The sequence below is a fragment of the Salmo trutta genome, chromosome 18 (assembly GCF_901001165.1).
Source record: "Salmo trutta chromosome 18, fSalTru1.1, whole genome shotgun sequence".
Taxonomy (NCBI): Eukaryota; Metazoa; Chordata; class Actinopteri; order Salmoniformes; family Salmonidae; genus Salmo; species Salmo trutta.
The window spans coordinates 4437704-4457504 of record NC_042974.1 but is presented as its reverse complement, the minus strand read 5'-3'; the positions used below and the strand labels follow the sequence as shown (position 1 = coordinate 4457504).

Genomic DNA, 19801 nt, shown 5'->3' with positions numbered 1-19801 from the left:
TTATCTTCTTAAATTGTGATTTTACACCAAACCTTAACCTCTCTTCATAACCTTATGCCTAACTCTAACCTCGAATTAAGACCAAAAAGCAAATATTTTATTTTGTTTTAATACATTTTCAAGATAGACCTATAGCCAATTTCTACTTTGTGGCTGTGCTATCTGGTTGAAACCGTGCTTCGAGGACTGAAAGGCTAATTTCATTTTCACTCTCCACACCCTTTTCTTTTCCGACGCTACTGTATAATCACTCTACTCTAATCTGTTGATTTTAGATTAAATGGACCATAGTACTGAAGTCAGGTCTACTGGTTAACATCTGTTCTTGAACCATCAACCTTAACAAAGAACCTTTGAAAAACCCTCTTTTCTTACTGTATACTGTTACAGTTGGTGGCCTACCTGTAAAAAAAGGCTGTCCTTCTCCGTTCCTCTCTACCGAACTTCGCCTTACAATCTTATCTGAGTTATCTCTCAGAGACCTGCCATTCCCAACCAATCAGAGCGTTTGGAAATGTATATATGAACACTGCACCAGCCCACTCAGTTCAGAGTGTTATCATCGTCTGATGGGAGAGGACGCATGTTTCTGAGGACTTTTTATTGTCGACAGTAACACGAACGTCTGAACGTTGTGCGTGCATCGAAATGTAAGTTGTAGGGTGGGGGAGTTATTGGGGTTTTACATGCTGTGTAATAATAGGTAATTACCACTAATTACTTCATGTTACTTTGATTAGTTTCAGCCAAATAAAAATGTAATTGTATTGGTCACATACACATATTTAGCAGATGTTATTGCAGGTGTAGCGAAATGATTGTGTTCCAACTGTATCTCCAACAGTGCAGTAGTATTTAACAATTCACAACAATACACACAAATCTAAAATTAAAGAATGGAATTAAGAAATATATAGATATTAGGATGAGCAATGTCAGAGTGGCATCGACTAAAATACAGCAGATTAGAATACAGTACATACATATGAAATGAGTAAAGCAGTATGCAAACATTATTAAAGTTGACTTGTGTTCCATTGTTAAATTGACCAATAATTCCCTGTCTATGTTCATAGGGCAGCAGCCTCTAAGGTGCTGGGTTGAGTAACCGGGTGGTAGCCGGCTAGTGATGGCTATTTAACAGTCTGATGACCTTGAGATAGAAGCTGTTTTTCAGTCTTTCGGTCCCAGCTTTGATGAACCTGTGCTGACCTTGCCTTCTGGATGGTAGCAGGGTGAACAGGCAGTGGCTCGGGTGGATGTTGTCCTTGATGATCTTTTTGGCCTTCCTGTCACATCGGGTGGTGTAGGTGTCCTGGAGGGCAGGCATTGTGCCCCCGGTGATGCGTTGTGCAGACCTCACGACCCTCTGGAGAGCCACTGCGGTTGCGGGCGATGCAGTTGCCATACCAGGCGGTGGTCCAGCCCGACAGGATGCTCTCAATTGTGCATCTGTAAAAGTTTGTGAGGGTCTTAGGGGCCAAGATTAATTTCTTCAGCCTCCTGAGGTTGAAGAGGCGCAGTTGCACCTTCTTCACCACACTATCTGTTAGGGATGCCCTATTCCCTATATATAGTGCACTACTATGGGCCCTGGTCAAAAGTAGTGCACAAAATAGGGAATAGGGTACCATTTGGGATAGGGATGCACGATATATCGGTAAGCACATCGGAATCGGCCAATGTTAGCTAAAAATGCCAACATCGGCATCAGCCTGATGTCTAGTTTAAAGTCGAAGTGAAAAACCGATGTCAAAGCTGGCGTGCATACCTACAGTATATAACGTAGGTAGATGACGTACATACCAATATAACGTAGGTAGATGAGGTACATACCTATATAACGTAGGTAGATGACGTACATACCTATATAACGTAGGTAGATGAGGTACATACCTATATAACGTAGGTAGATGATGTAATGACGCCACAAAAAATACAGCGCTACACAGAACAAAAGCAGAAAAATACTAAGCGCACACTTCCAACAACTAAACAAGTTCAAGTCCAGCAGTCATTTGAAAGAGTAAGAACATTTCAGCGAGACAACTCAAAGGTGAAATCCATTAACACCAAGATAATGGAATTCATTGCCCTTGACAATCAACCGTCCTCTGTCGTGGATGATGTTGGCTTTCACCGACTGGTCGAGCCCCGGTACACACTTTTTTTTTAGATGTTTCCCTACCGGAGTTACACAGTATTGCTGAAACTCACATCCATGAGCGTCACTGCTGTTAGCTTCACGACTGACATTTGGACCAGCGATGTCAGCCCCATGAGCATTATGAGTCTGACAGCACAGTGGGTCCACAAGGATTTCCTACTGAGGAAAGCCGTATTGCATGCTCAAGAATATACTGGTTCTCATACCACTGCTGCCATTTCAACGGCATTTGAGAACATGTTTTGAAACATGAACACTCCTAGCTCCATTCCAACAACTAACTCGAGAAATAAGCTCAACTGCGTCTGCAGCAGATGTGATACCCCCTGTCATGGCATTGAAACGCCTGCTCAGCAAAACTGCTGACACAGACTGTGGGGTTAAAACTTACAAAATAACTCGTGATTCGGTGGCATTCTCTCTGAGCTTCTTTACTGTGTCGCCACCATGCTCAATGCTAGGTACAAAGACCGCTACTTCGATGCAGACAAGAAACAGGGTTTACGTGAAATGTTACATACACAGCTGGACAAGATGGAAACAGACACAGTGACAGTCCGCACCGAGGAAGAGAGGCCACGGACAAACAGAGCTGAAACTTCACTGCTTGACATGCATGATGAAATCCTGGTTGAGAATGAAACGAGTAAACAAATGAAAAACGAAACAACACATCAAGTAAGTGAAAGAAACAGGTTTTGATTATGTTTTACTGGTAATGGGGACATACATAAATGCCAACAAAATAACTTTTTGGTCAGTGTGGTGTGGTGTGTGTGTGTGTGTGTGTGTGTAAACTTTATTTAAACTAAGCAAGTCAGTTAAGAACAAATTCTTAATTACAATGACGGCCTACATCGGCCAAACCCGGAAGACGCTGGGCCAATTGTGCGCCGTCCTGTGGGACTCCCAATCACGGCCGGAAGTGATACAGCCTGGATTCGAACCATGGACTGTAGTGATGCCTCTTGCACAGAGATCGAGTGCCTTAGACCGCTGTGTCCGTGTGTGTTAACTATTTAACAGTACTTGAATGCTTAAAAGGCCGCAAAAAATGTAAATATCGGATATCGGTATCTGCCAAAAATGTTATATCGGTGCACCCCTAATCAGAAGGTGCTCTGTAAATGTGTTCTGAAAATGAGCCATGTTGTGGACACAGTCCCTAAAGTGGTAAACTTCGTACGGGCAAAATCTTTAAAGGGCAAAATCAGATGACCAGCGGGAGAAGTATACATCGCTGCTGCCTGCTTTGAGCTGTGAGTTTTCTCGTCCTTTTGAGGATTTTCAAAGTGTTGGAAAATGACATGCTGTTGGTTTTCTCTCCTTTCATCTTCAATGTGGATAATGCTCCCACTGACCTGCAACTTGAGCTTATCGATCTACAGTCTGATGTAGTGATTGGAGAACTATTCAAAACAATGTCACTGACAAGGTTCTATGCATCTCTCGATGAACAAAACTTTCCAAAGATTAGGAGTCATGCTCAGAAGATGTTTGTACTGTTTGGGTCAACCTATGTATGTAAACTGACATGTTCAGTGATGAAATATAACAAGTCAAGGCACAGATCATCTCTTACTGACTCTCACCTCTCAGCAATCCTGCGCAAAGCGACGTCATAAACTATACCAGACTTCACTGCTCTAGTGAATGCCCATCAGAGACTTCACTCCTCACACTGATTGAGTAGTATAAATGTAATGTTGAGCTCTCTCTCTTTCTTGTGTTTTTGTGCATACCGGTTAACAAGAGTTCTGTCCGTGGTGCTGAATGCACAGTGTACTTTTCCCTCCATGTAGTTCATTGCATGTTTAATAATTTAAATACCTACCAAAAGGAGAACATGGATGTGGTTTATTTCTGTGCATGTTAAACAAGTAAAATAAGTAGCATATCTGGACGTGATTTACAGTAGATATATGTCTGTCAACACAGTCATACACATGATGTATAATCCTGTAATATGATTCTGGCCCGCGATGGCAAAAATATATTCTAATGTGGCCCTCCATGGAAATAATTGCCCAGGCCTGTTCTAGAATCATCCCAGACAGTTCTTGGACCTAGCTCATGCACAGAGTAATTTACGACTCTGTGGCGCCAGGGCAGATCTGATAAGATCTCAGCCTGGCAGATTCTCACACAAGGCTGTAGAGAGAGGGTGACATAAATCTTGATCCTTTGTCAATCCAAGTAATTCGTTTTTCTCTTTCTCCAAGAGGTGAATATTTATGTTTATATTGATGCTGTGTTTATAGCCCTGTTATAAGTTTAATGCCATTTGTCATTTATTCATGTACATACATGTTTCTACAATGGGTGGGTCTAATCCTGAATGCTGATTGGTTAGAATTGCATTCCAGCCAGTGTCTATTCCACATGTTCCACATGCCACCAGCTAAATATATGACGTTAAAATGCCTACTCCACTGTCTCATCATCCCAGCCAGGCAGTGTTGCTGGCTAGCTCCTCTGAACAACATTGTCCTGACAAGTGAGCACATTTTATGTGCAAGGTGAAATCGCGCCTCATTAGCTCACTGTTATGAATGTATCTAAATAAATGTCACCAGAAAACAGCTTAAGCAAATGCAGCTTCTTTGCTGTTATTCTGGTTGCACTTTTTTGACGTGACTGTAAGTTAACCGTTGACAGCCAGTATGGCAATGGAACACTTAGACTGAACGACTGGGTTGAGTCCATAGATACAGAACAAACAGACTGAACGACTGGGTCGCGTCCATAGATACAGAACAAAAAGACTGAACGACTGGGTCGAGTCCATAGATACAGAACAAAAAGACTGAATGACTGGGTCGAGTCCATAGATACAGAACAAAAAGACTGAATGACTGGGTCGAGTCCATAGATACAGAACAAAAAGACTGAACGAATGGGTCGAGTCCATAGATACAGAACAAAAAGACTGAAGGACTGGGTCAAGTCCATAGATAGAGCACAAAAAGACTGAAGGACTGGGTCGAGTCCATAGATACAGAACAAACAGACTGAACGACTGGATCGCGTCCATAGATACAGAAGAAAAAGACTGAACGACTGGGTCAAGTCCATAGATACAGAACAAAGATTTGTGTTGCGACTATATCTTGTAGAAGGATAAAATAGTATGAATAAATGAATAAAAATAATGTTTTTAATGAAAATATTTCAGTCATTATTTGAATATGTTGATAACCCATTGTACCAAAGTGATAATGCCCTTGAAGCCGGTGTTTGGAGGACATATTGGCACGGTTTGCCGGATCTCGACTTCATCTCGGGCCTAACACCACCTGTGCAATATATCCTCCAACTACCGTTGGGCATTATCACTTAAATATAGTGTAGTTATAATCCTTAATTAATACTGTTTACGTGTGTGCATATCTTTGTTTTATAGAACCACAACAATAAGATTCCAAGTCATTCAGATTACCAAAATCATATAAACATCCTCAAATGGAAACAGCTGTGTCTGTGTGTGTGTAACCGGTGTGAAATGGCTAGCTAGTTAGCGGGGTGCGCGCTAATAGCATTTCAATCAGTGACGTCACTTGCTCTGAGACGTTGAAGTAGTTGTTTCCCTTGCTCTGCAATGGCCGCGGCTTTTGTGGAGCTATAGGTAACGATGCTTCGTGGGAGGCAGTTGTTGATGTGTGCAGAGGGTCCCTGGTTCGAGCCCAGGTAGGGGCGAGGAGTGGGACAGAAGCGATGCTGTTGACCCGGATCACTGGTTGCTGCAGAAAAGGAGGAAGTCAAAAGGGGGGTGAGTGTAACCGGTGTGAAATGGCTACCTAGTTAGCGGTGGTGCGCGCAAATAGCGTTTCAATCGGTGATGTCACTCGCTTTGAGACCTTGAAGTAGTTTCCCTTGCTCTGCAAGGGCCGTGACTTTTGTGGAGCGATAGGTAACGATGCTTCGAGGGTGTCAGTTGTTGATGTGTGCAGAGGGTCCCTGGTTCGAGCCCAGGTAGCGGTGAGGATAGGGACGGAAGCAATACAGTTGCATGTGTGACTATCAAGAGTATAGTGATGGACCTCAACAACATGTTCTAACTGGGCGGTACTATAGAGGACATAACCAAACCAATCAGTTATAAGTATATACAGTAGCGGGTGAGGGCATTCACAGCAGACCGCTCAGACGGGTGAGGGCATACCAGCCAACAGTTTTTACGTGGTCCTTCTAGCCGGATTTAGTGACAAACAGTTTTTTACATGGTCCGTCATTTCTCTGGATTTAGAAACCAATAGTTTTTACAGGTAGTCTCTGAAGAACCGCTTTATATACAAAAAGTAGCCAATGCTGGGCCCTTCTGGTAGTCAGAGACTCCCAGCCAACAGAACCATTCAAAATGCAGTGTACGAACATTTCCCCAGTGATGAAACACAGTGCTGAGTGAAAGACTGTCTGAATCTAAAAGTTTTAAAGCAGAAGCTGCTGCATGAAGGTATATTATATCACCTCAATCAATTACTGGGAGAAGCATTGCTTGAACAATCTTCATTCTACTTTCCAAAGTGAGGCAGTACCCCTTTTTCTCCCCAATTGGTAGTTACAATGTTGTCCCATTGCTGCAACTCCCCAATGGGCTCAGGAGAGGCAATCATGTGTCCTCAGATACATGATCCTCCAAGCCGCACTGCTTCTTAACACACTGCTCCCTTAACCCGGAAGCTAGACGGAGGAAGTCAGCTTGCAGGCATCTGGCCCGCCACAAGGAGTCAGAAATCCCCCTGGCCAAACCCTCCCCTAACTCAGACAACACTGGGCCAATTGTGCGCCGCCATATGGAGTTCCTGGTCACGGCCAGCTGTTACACAGCATGGGATTAAACTTGAGGCTGTAGTGGCACCTCATTACTGAAATGCAGTGCCTTAGAACACTGTGCCACTCGGGAGGCCAGCAGGATTTTTTCTATAAAAGAAACCAATTCTAATTCTCTACTGTTTTGTCAGTTTTTCAATGTGTTTTTAAAGAGAGCTCATCATCAATCAAATACCCAAGTACTTATAATGGAGAATTTGATCAATTTGGGCTCCCTTCAATTTGCAAATACGCAAGTCGTCATTGTCAATACGAGACATAGACAACAACATAAACTGTTTTTTATTAGCATTCAGCACTAGTTTTAGATCCATAAGCGATTTTTGAATTGAGTCAAAACCATGTTGAAGGTCATTAATGGCCTGCAGTAGTGAGGGGGCAAAGGAGTAAATAACTGTATCATCCACGTAGAGATGAATGTTACAGGTTTTAACAGATAGAACAAAATGATTTATATAAAATGTGAGGAGAACAGGGACCAAAATCGACCCCTGTGGCAGACATTTCCTAATATTGAAGGGGCCTACATTTGATACTGTCAGTAACACACATTGTGTCCTGTCAGATTGATAGTTATTCAACCAATTGCAAGATGCCTGATCTAGGCCTATTTCAGACAACCTTTCAACAAGTAAGAAATGTTGAACTGTATAGTGTAATCTATTGACTTTATATGAAAGGAGCCATAGTAAGATACTGAAGGTCTGGTTTTATCTGAAAGGAGCCATAGTAAGATACTGAAGGTCTATTGGTTTTAACTGATAGGAGCCATAGTAAGATACTGAAGGTCTATTGGTTTTATCTGAAAGGAGCCATAGTAAGATACTGAAGGTCTATTGGTTTTAACTGAAAGGAGCCATAGTAAGATACTGAAGGTCTATTGGTTTTAGCTGAAAGGAGCCATAGTAAGATACTGAAGGTCTACTGATTTTATCTGATAGGAGCCATAGTAAGATACTGAAAGTCTGGTTTTATCTGAAAGGAGCCATAGTAAGATACTGAAGGTCTATTGGTTTTAACTGAAAGGAGCCATAGTAAGATACTGAAGATCTACTGGTTTTAACTGAAAGGAGCCATAGTAAGATACTGAAGGTCTACTGATTTTATCTGATAGGAGCCATAGTAAGATACTGAAAGTCTGGTTTTATCTGAAAGGAGCCATAGTAAGATACTGAAGGTCTATTGGTTTTAACTGAAAGGAGCCATAGTAAGATACTGAAGATCTACTGGTTTTAACTGAAAGGAGCCATAGTAAGATACTGAAGGTCTACTGGTTTTAACTGAAAGGAGCCATAGTAAGATACTGAAGGTCTATTGGTTTTATCTGATAGGAGCCATAGTAAGATACTGAAGGTCTACTGGTTTTAACTGAAAGGAGCCATAGTAAGATACTGAAGGTCTATTGGTTTTATCTGATAGGGGCCATAGTAAGATACTGAAGGTCTATTGGTTTTATCTGAAAGGAGCCATAGTAAGATACTGAAGGTCTATTGGTTTTAACTGAGAGCCATAGTAAGATACTGAAGGTCTACTGGTTTTAACTGAAAGGAGCCATAGTAAGATACTGAAGGTCTACTGGTTTTAGCTGAAAGGAGCCATAGTAAGATACTGAAGGTCTACTGGCTAATATCTGGTTTTGATCTTTATAATTGATGTTTATTTTTTAGACCAATTGTCTCTTTCAGGAATAATGGAGACTGGACCAGACAGTCTGTTTGTGACCCTCCTGCTTCTCCTCCACAGTTCACACTCTGAGTCTGGTAACTACACTGCTAATTCCCTCTGTCTGGTAACTACACTGCTAATTCCCTCTGTCTGGTAACTACACTGCTAATTCCCTCTGAGTCTGGTAACTACACTGCTAATTCCCTCTGAGTCTGGTAACCACACTGCTAATACACTCTGTGTCTAGTAACTACACTGTTAATTCCCTCTGTGTCTGGTAACTACACTGCTAATTCCCTCTGAGTCTGGTAACTACACTGCTAATTCCCTCTGTCTGGTAACTACACTGTTAATTCCCTCTGTCTGGTAACTACACTGCTAATTCCCTCTGTGTCTGGTAACTACACTGCTAATTCCCTCTGTCTGGTAACTACACTGCTAATTCCCTAAGTCTGGTAACTACAGTGTTAATTCCCTCTGTCTGGTAACTGCACTGCTAATTCCCTCTGAGTCTGGTAACTACACTGCTAATTCCCTCTGTCTGGTAACTACACTGCTAATTCCCTCTGTCTGGTAACTACACTGCTAATTCCCTCTGTGTCTGGTAACTACACTGCTAATTCCCTCTGTCTGGTAACTACACTGCTAATTCCCTCTGTCTGGTAACTACAGTGTTAATTCCCTCTGTCTGGTAACTACTCTGCTAATTCCCTCTGTCTGGTAACTACACTGCTAATTCCCTCTGAGTCTGGTAACTACACTGCTAATTCCCTCTGTCTGGTAACTACACTGCTAATTCCCTCTGTCTGGTAACTACACTGCTAATTCCCTCTGAGTCTGGTAACTACACTGCTAATTCCCTCTGTGTCTGGTAACTACACTGCTAATTCCCTCTGTCTGGTAACTACACTGCTAATTCCCTCTGTCTGGTAACTACACTGCTAATTCCCTCTGTCTGGTAAATACACTGCTAATTCCCTCTGTCTGGTAACTACACTGCCAATTCCCTCTGTGTCTGGTAACTACACTGCTAATTCCCTCTGTCTGGTAACTAGACTGCTAATTCCCTCTGTGTCTGGTAACTACACTGTTAATTCCCTCTGTCTGGTAACTACACTGCTAATTCCCTCTGAATCTGGTAACTACACTGCTAATTCCCTCTGAATCTGGTAAGTACACTGCTAATTCCCTCTGTCTGGTAACTACACTGCTAATTCCTTCTGTCTGGTAACTACACTGCTAATTCCCTCTGTGTCTGGTAACTACACTGCTAATTCCCTCTGTGTCTGGTAACTACACTGCTAATTCCCTCTGAGTCTGGTAACTACACTGCTAATTCCCTCTGTGTCTGGTAACTACTCTGCTATTTCCCTCTGTCCGGTAACTACACTGCTAATTCCCTCTGTCTGGTAACTACACTGCTAATTCCCTCTGTCTGGTAACCACACTGCTAATTCCCTCTGTCTGGTAACTACACTGCTAATTCCCTATGGTGACTCATGCAGCAGCTAGTGCTTCCTCTTTGTGTGTGTGCGTGTGCGCTTGTGTGCGTGCATTATTACTTTGATTTTTGGACGTTTTGAATGTCACGTTTCTATGAATTACATTTGACAGTCTGTGTCTTTAGTGGTGGGTAATGTACATACAGTCTGTGTTTCTTTAGTGGTGGTTAATGTACCTACAGTCTGTGTGTCTTTAGTGGTGGGTAATGTACCTACAGTCTGTGTGTCTTTAGTGGTGGGTAATGTACCTACAGTCTGTGGGTCTTTAGTGATGGGTAATGTACCTACAGTCTATGTGTCTTTAGTGGTGGGTAATGTACCTACAGTGTATGTGTCTTTAGTGGTGGGTAATGTACCTACAGTCTGTGTATCTTTAGTGGTGGGTAATGTACCTACTGTCTGTGTGTCTTTAGTGGTGGGTAATGTACCTACAGTGCTGTGTGTCTTTAGTGGTGGGTAATGTACCTACAGTGCTGTGTGTCTTTAGTGGTGGGTAATGTACCTACAGTCTGTGTATCTTTAGTGGTGGGTAATGTACCTACTGTCTGTGTATCTTTAGTGATGGGTAAAGAACCTAAAGTCTGTGTGTCTTTAGTGGTGGGTAATGTACCTACAGTCTGTGTGTCTTTAGTGGTGGGTAATGTACCTACAGTCTGTGTGTCTTTAGTGGTGGGTAATGTACCTACAGTCTGTGGGTCTTTAGTGATGGGTAATGTACCTACAGTCTATGTGTCTTTAGTGGTGGGTAATGTACCTACAGTGTATGTGTCTTTAGTGGTGGGTAATGTACCTACAGTCTATGTGTCTTTAGTGGTGGGTAATGTACCTACTGTCTGTGTGTCTTTAGTGGTGGGTAATGTACCTACAGTCTGTGTATCTTTAGTGGTGGGTAATGTACCTACAGTGCTGTGTGTCTTTAGTGGTGGGTAATGTACCTACAGTGCTGTGTGTCTTTAGTGGTGGGTAATGTACCTACAGTCTGTGGGTCTTTAGTGATGGGTAATGTACCTACAGTCTATGTGTCTTTAGTGGTGGGTAATGTACCTACAGTGTATGTGTCTTTAGTGGTGGGTAATGTACCTACAGTCTATGTGTCTTTAGTGGTGGGTAATGTACCTACTGTCTGTGTGTCTTTAGTGGTGGGTAATGTACCTACAGTCTGTGTATCTTTAGTGGTGGGTAATGTACCTACTGTCTGTGTGTCTTTAGTGGTGGGTAATGTACCTACAGTGCTGTGTGTCTTTAGTGGTGGGTAATGTACCTACAGTGCTGTGTGTCTTTAGTGGTGGGTAATGTACCTACAGTCTGTGTATCTTTAGTGGTGGGTAATGTACCTACTGTCTGTGTATCTTTAGTGGTGTGTAAAGAACCTAAAGTCTGTGTGTCTTTAGTGGTGGGTAATGTACCTACAGTCTGTGTGTCTTTAGTGGTGGGTAATGTACCTACAGTCTGTGTGTCTTTAGTGATGGGTAATGTCCTAAATGCTCCTTCATTTCTGTATTTTCTCTTCAGAGAAGTTTGAGGTTCTTGGTCCAACTGATCTCATTGTTGCTGTGGCCGGTGATGACATCATTCTTCCCTGTTACCTCAAACCCAACATCAGTGCTGAGGACATGACAGTGGACTGGCTGAACCTGGACTTCATAGGCAGTCATGTATATCACTACCAAAACAACAAAATCATACGAGATCATCAGATTCTCTCCTATATAGAAAGAACGTCACTGTTTAAAGAGGAACTGTGGAAGGGCAACACCTCTTTAAAACTGACCAGGGTACAAGGCACTGATGAGGGATTTTACAAATGCGTAATTCAATCAAAGAACTGGAATGGTCATTTCACTATTCAAGTCCTCGTTGAAGGTGAGGTTTATTTTCAAATTAATTTAATAATCTAACGACAATACAATTACATTTTTTTTACATTTTACATTTTAGTCATTTAGCAGATGCTCTTATCCAGAGCGACTTACAGTAGTGAATGCATACATTTCATACATTTTTTTTCTGTGCTGGCCCCCCGTGGGAATCGAACCCACAACCCTGGCATTGCAAACACCATGCTCTACCAACTGAGCTACAGGAAAGACATCACCTCTTTCCTTCATATTACTGGATACAGTATGTGTCTATTTGTTCCCAGCCTGTCACCAGGTAACATCCAATCTATCTGTGTGTCTGTAGCTGTAGGATCCAAGCCAGTGGTGTCCATTGAGGGACACAGAGAGGGAGGGATGGGTCTGCTGTGTGAATCAGAAGGCTGGCACCCTCAGCCTGAGCTGGTGTGGCTGGACAGTAAAGGAGACCGTCTCTCTGCTGGTCCTCCTGAGACACACAGAGACTTCAAGGGATTCTACAAGGTGAAACAACATGTCATTGTCCAGGAGACTGACACCAACCGCTTTACCTGCAGAGTCCAACAGAGCCGGATCAATGAGAAGATGGAGACAAATGTTCATCTCCCTAGTGAGTAACAACATAATATTATTTAGACATGAAACACTAGAGACATTGATGTGTTAATGTACAGTATGTGTTTTAACCAAAGGCATTGAGACAACAATACAAAAGATTAGTGTTTATCATGACACACTCCACTGCTGAGTGGTAGTATTAGTACCAAACCCTGTTGTTGATGTGTAATGATGTGTGGTAGTATTAGTACCAAACCCTGTTGTTGATGTGTAATGATGTGTGGTAGTATTAGTACCAAACCCTGTTGTTGATGTGTAATGATGTGTGTGGTAGTATTAGTACCAAACCCTGTTGTTGATGTGTAATGATGTGTGGTAGTATTAGTACCAAACCCTGTTGTTGATGTGTAATGATGTGTGGTAGTATTAGTACCAAACCCTGTTGTTGATGTGTAATGATGTGTGTGGTAGTATTAGTACCAAACCCTGTTGTTGATGTGTAATGATGTGTGGTAGTATTAGTACCAAACCCTGTTGTTGATGTGTAATGATGTGTGTTAGTATTAGTACCAAACCCTGTTGTTGATGTGTGGTAGTATTAGTACCAAACCCTGTTGTTGATGTGTAATGATGTGTGTGGTAGTACTAGTACCAAACCCTGTTGTTGATGTGTAATGATGTGTGTGGTAGTATTAGTACCAAACCCTGTTGTTGATGTGTAATGATGTGTGGTAGTATTAGTACCAAACCCTGCTGTTGATTATGTGTGTGGTAATAATTGCACCAAACCTTGTAGTTAATGTCGAATGATGTGTGTGGTATTATTAGTACCAAACACTGTTGTTGGTGTGTAATGATGTGTGTGGTAGTATTAGTACCAAACCCTGTTGTTGATGTGTGATGATGTGTGTGGTAGTATTAGTAACAAACCCTGTTGTTGATGTGTAATCATGTGTGTGGTAGTATTAGTACCAAACACTGTTGTTGATGATGTGTGTGGTAATAATTGTACCAAACCTTGTTGTTAATGTGTAATGATGTGTGTGGTAGTATTAGTACCAAACCCTGTTGTTGATGTGTCATGATGTGTGTGGTAGTATTAGTACCAAACCCTGTTGTTGTTGATGTGTGTGGTAATAATTGTACCAAACCTTGTTGTTAATGTCGAATGATGTGTGTGGTAGTATTAGTACCAAACCCTGTTGTTGATGTGTAATGATGTGTGGTAGTGTTAGTACCAAACCCTGTTGTTGATGTGTAATGATGTGTGTGGTAGTATTAGTACCAAACCCTGTTGTTGATGTGTGATGATGTGTGTGGTAGTATTAGTACCAAACCCTGTTGTTGATGTGTAATGATGTGTGTGGTAGTATTAGTACCAAACCCTGTTGTTGATGTGTAATGATGTATTAGTATTAGTACCAAACCCTGTTGTTGATGTGTAATGATGTGTGTGGTAGTATTAGTACCAAACCCTGTTGTTGATGTGTGATGATGTGTGTGGTAGTATTAGTACCAAACCCTGTTGTTGATGTCTAATGATGTGTGTGGTAGTATTAGTACCAAACCCTGTTGTTGATGTGTAATGATGTTTGGTAGTATTAGTACCACACCCTGTTGTTGATGTGTGGTAGTATTAGAACCAAACCCTGTTGTTGATGTGTAATGATGTGTGGTAGTATTAGTACCAAACCCTGGTGTTGATGTGTAATGATGTGTGGTAGTATTAGTACCAAACCCTGTTGTTGATGTGTAATGATGTATGTTAGTGTTAGTACCAAACCCTGTTGTTGATGTGTAATGATGTGTGTGGTAGTATTAGTACCAAACCCTGTTGTTGATGTGTAATGATGTGTGTGGTAGTATTAGTACCAAACCCTGTTGTTGATGTGTAATGATGTGTGTGGTAGTATTAGTACCAAACCCTGTTGTTGATGTGTAATGATGTGTGTGGTAGTATTAGTACCAAACCCTGTTGTTGATGTGTAATGATGTGTGGTTGTATTAGTACCAAACCCAGTTTGTTATGTGTAATGATGTGTGTGGTAGTATTAGTACCAAACCTTGTTGTTAATGTCGAATGATGTGTGTGGTAGTATTAGTACCAAACCCTGTTGTTGATGTGTAATGATGTGTGTGGTAGTATTAGTACCAAACCCTGTTGTTCTTGATGTGTGTGGTAATAATTGTACCAAACCTTGTTGTTAATGTCGAATGATGTGTGTGGTAGTATTAGTACCAAACCCTGTTGTTGATGTGTAATGATGTGTGGTAGTGTTAGTACCAAACCCTGTTGTTGATGTGTGGTAGTATTAGTACCAAACCCTGGTGTTGATGTGTAATGATGTACGTTAGTGTTAGTACCAAACCCTGTTGTTGATGTGTAATGATGTGTGGTAGTATTAGTACCAAACCCTGTTGTTGATGTGTAATGATGTGTGTGGTAGTATTAGTACCAAACCCTGTTGTTGATGTGTAATGATGTGTGGTAGTATTAGTACCAAACCCTGTTGTTGATGTGTAATGATGTGTGTTAGTATTAGTACCAAACCCTGTTGTTGATGTGTTAGTATTAGTACCAAACCCTGTTGTTGATGTGTAATGATGTGTGTGGTAGTACTAGTACCAAACCCTGTTGTTGATGTGTAATGATGTGTGTGGTAGTATTAGTACCAAACCCTGTTGTTGATGTGTAATGATGTGTGGTAGTATTAGTACCAAACCCTGCTGTTGATTATGTGTGTGGTAATAATTGCACCAAACCTTGTAGTTAATGTCGAATGATGTGTGTGGTATTATTAGTACCAAACCCTGTTGTTGGTGTGTAATGATGTGTGTGGTAGTATTAGTACCAAACCCTGTTGTTGATGTGTGATGATGTGTGTGGTAGTATTAGTAACAAACCCTGTTGTTGATGTGTAATCATGTGTGTGGTAGTATTAGTACCAAACACTGTTGTTGATGATGTGTGTGGTAATAATTGTACCAAACCTTGTTGTTAATGTGTAATGATGTGTGTGGTAGTATTAGTACCAAACCCTGTTGTTGATGTGTCATGATGTGTGTGGTAGTATTAGTACCAAACCCTGTTGTTGTTGATGTGTGTGGTAATAATTGTACCAAACCTTGTTGTTAATGTCGAATGATGTGTGTGGTAGTATTAGTACCAAACCCTGTTGTTGATGTGTAATGATGTGTGGTAGTGTTAGTACCAAACCCTGTTGTTGATGTGTAATGATGTGTGTGGTAGTATTAGTACCAAACCCTGTTGTTGATGTGTGATGATGTGTGTGGTAGTATTAGTACCAAACCCTGTTGTTGATGTGTAATGATGTGTGTGGTAGTATTAGTACCAAACCCTGTTGTTGATGTGTAATGATGTATTAGTATTAGTACCAAACCCTGTTGTTGATGTGTAATGATGTGTGTGGTAGTATTAGTACCAAACCCTGTTGTTGATGTGTGATGATGTGTGTGGTAGTATTAGTACCAAACCCTGTTGTTGATGTCTAATGATGTGTGTGGTAGTATTAGTACCAAACCCTGTTGTTGATGTGTAATGATGTTTGGTAGTATTAGTACCACACCCTGTTGTTGATGTGTGGTAGTATTAGAACCAAACCCTGTTGTTGATGTGTAATGATGTATGTTAGTGTTAGTACCAAACCCTGTTGTTGATGTGTAATGATGTGTGTGGTAGTATTAGTACCAAACCCTGTTGTTGATGTGTAATGATGTGTGTGGTAGTATTAGTACCAAACCCTGTTGTTGATGTGTAATGATGTGTGTGGTAGTATTAGTACCAAACCCTGTTGTTGATGTGTAATGATGTGTGTGGTAGTATTAGTACCAAACCCTGTTGTTGATGTGTAATGATGTGTGGTTGTATTAGTACCAAACCCAGTTTGTTATGTGTAATGATGTGTGTGGTAGTATTAGTACCAAACCTTGTTGTTAATGTCGAATGATGTGTGTGGTAGTATTAGTACCAAACCCTGTTGTTGATGTGTAATGATGTGTGTGGTAGTATTAGTACCAAACCCTGTTGTTCTTGATGTGTGTGGTAATAATTGTACCAAACCTTGTTGTTAATGTCGAATGATGTGTGTGGTAGTATTAGTACCAAACCCTGTTGTTGATGTGTAATGATGTGTGGTAGTGTTAGTACCAAACCCTGTTGTTGATGTGTGGTAGTATTAGTACCAAACCCTGGTGTTGATGTGTAATGATGTACGTTAGTGTTAGTACCAAACCCTGTTGTTGATGTGTAATGATGTGTGGTAGTATTAGTACCAAACCCTGTTGTTGATGTGTAATGATGTGTGTGGTAGTGTCGTGACGTTGTATTAGTTAATGTGACGACTGTTGCTCATCGAATGATTAACGGTTTATAATTGCGTGATTAAATGAATTAAGCAATGAATCAAGCAATTATTAACTCATTAACCTGGGGCACCATGCGAACATTGTTTTGATTGAGTTTCTATTTACCAAATTAACTCAAAGGATATCAGAATATCGATTTTACAACAGTCGCTAAATTAATCAATTTCCTCTACAGTCTCATTCTGAACGTCGCATAATCCGGGAATCTGCACGGACCCGGGCTTTACCAATGAATTTACCACACCAATCTTAGTTGATTATTTATTTACTAGCAAGCTAAAATGATGATAAAAATACACATACACAAAACACAGTCTAGCTATTGATTAGGACTTAGTATAACGGGCCAACACACTATGGCGCGTGTTACCCAAAATGGGGATTTAAAAGAGAGAGAAACAAAGGAAGTACACGAGAGAAATATACATTTGGGTTCATTTGTCAGCTATGCTTATTTAAAACTTAGCCTTGCCCCGAACTGCCCCTCTTATGGGTCAGAATATAATGATGTAATTACGTGTTGGAGGTCTCAGGTGGGAAGCTCCGCGTGGGTCGCTTAGGCTTCTCAATGACGCACTTCTCCGGCGCAACTCTCTGGTTGTCCTCACGATGTCAGTGTCCTTCTTGGCTTAGTGGTCTGATCCCTCGCGGTCTTCTGAGGACAGACAGCTCTGTAGCTCAGAGCTCACAGCGTCGGACTCGAACGGTGAAGATACCACGATTTGATGGAGAGTGGAGACTGGGTGGTTCGGCTTGAATTCACCCGCTTAGACACAGCTACTCGTCCGTAGCTCGTGTAGAAAAAGATTTCTTTGTCTTCAACCTTGTGTTTCGTTTTGGGGTTCGTCGACTTTGTTAGACCTTCGCTGCAGCTTGGGGTCAATTAGTCTCCTATGTTAATTCTTCACTCTCCTGTCTTATACCCTCGGGTCAGAAGTGGGTGTAACCGCCTTTAGGGCAATTCTCTGGGCGGACCAAGTAAAGGGGCAAGGCTTAGATTTGACTAAAAATCCAATTTTAGACACTAACTTCACATTTCATCTTTACCAAAACATTCTGTTTGATTTGGATATTTTCCACACAACGTACAATGTATAAACATCAGGCATATACTGGGAAAACTCTTAAAGGTACAATGTTTTCATGATAACGTCATCTCTTAACCTTTAAAAACAATACAAAAGTTACATACATTTTAATATTCCACCTCTCGTCATGACCACCATTGTGGCTGATGGAAACCATTGTTCCAAAGTCCCTTTATTGCATGTTTAATGTTCTGAGGCCAGTTCTCCATTGTTAGGACAAAGGAATTTCTCTGTGGCCTAAGGTTTATTATGGGCGTGAGGTGTCATAAAACCCCCACATCTTCAGACCCCTAGATCTCTCCTCCTCTGTTGGGGGTTTGGGAGATAATCTGTAGGGTGGTGGTCTCCTGTACCCTGACCTGATCAGGACAGTCATGACAGTCCCCCTCTGGTAGGTTCAACTTGGAATGATTCTACATGTTGCAACCCACCATAAGAATGACCATCGGATGTCCTGGTCTGTGGATCATCAGAGCAGCCCCCCCCCCTTTGGTGGTTCCCCCTGGTAGGCTTTCCGCAAGCTGTGGATCACCACCAGAATGGACCAAGGAGGTTTGGCAGTGGCTCTGTGTTCCGGCCCGTCGTCCGGTTATCCCGGTTAGTGGACCTAGGCAGTAACTTGGCAGACGTTAATAACGCACAACACTCAGGCAATACATCATTACATTTCCTCCCCAAACGAGCGGCGTCTTGGCTCTAAGGCTTCCTAAGTGTCAAAGGTAATGAAACGAAAAATTGGAATAAAAACATAAAAGTATACAAAATATGTCTACCACACCTTAATCATCTAATATGGACTATGTTCTATATATGTCCAAGGTCTTGGCTAAATTTGCTCTATCATGGCATTGTCTCTAATGTCATGTCTAGGGTGATCCTACTTGCAGGTGGGTAGTTAAGGCACTTGGAAAAACTTGGCCCCTGAAGGCCAAAGCTTACATTAGGGACATTACTGGGCTGACCTAGCGAGTTCGGGAGAGGAGGCTGGGACTGGGCCCTGTAAGAGGGTTTCCGGATCCATTGCCAACTTTCCAAAAATCGGGATCGCTTCCGTCCCACGGGTGATCCTAGTATAAGACCTCATTAGGTCTTCCATTGCACGTGTGCGCCTGTGTACGTAGTAGGTGTACACGCCAAGGGAAATGAGACCAAGGATCATGGTAACAGTCAGGATACTGTCCGGCACCGTCCAAGAGCGGGCGACAGACCAATCTTTTGGTCTGTAGTCAGTCGGGTCGACTAACAGTGCCTCATCCAGTACGCTAAGATCAACAGTCATGGGTCCCTCGTACTGGATTTGGTATTGAATGGCTTGTGGTAACTCAAGGGAACGTTTAGCAAAAGCGTCCGGCATTTCAATCTCTGTGTCTATCCGGTCGTCGGGAAGGTGGTATAGAGCGAGGTCGTCTACGTGAATAATTGCCCCCTCTGGTACAGTAACAAAAACAGTCTGGTTGGGGAGGTTCAATTGGGTGATGGAGTCATGGCGTTCGTAAGTCATAGTGGCGGACGCGAACGGTGTGTTGACCAACCATCGGTTCCCTACCACCTCCACTTGTGTGGTGGTGGCCCCATCCCTGGCTGTTAGTTTGGCTCTACAGCGTTCTTCGCTGGTGATAGCTTTAATACCACAAAGACGCTCAGTGTTATCCCTGACAAATGGTTTGCTAGGACAAAGGTAGTGGACATCTTTGGTTAGAGTACACATTAGCAGGTTAGGGGTGAGATAGAAATCTGGGTTGTTTTCCT

The 19801-nt window shown here is 41.9% G+C and overlaps 1 protein-coding gene across 1 annotated transcript in view; it reads left to right on the top strand.

Annotated features, from left to right (window-relative positions):
- The window catches only part of LOC115152782 (uncharacterized), a 167997-nt gene that overhangs the window by 40887 nt on the left and 107309 nt on the right, over nt 1-19801 (top strand). The window contains exon 17 of the mRNA XM_029697573.1: nt 8683-8757. Coding sequence (XP_029553433.1) covers nt 8683-8757 — 75 coding nt within the window. The remainder of the gene's footprint in view (nt 1-8682; nt 8758-19801) is intronic.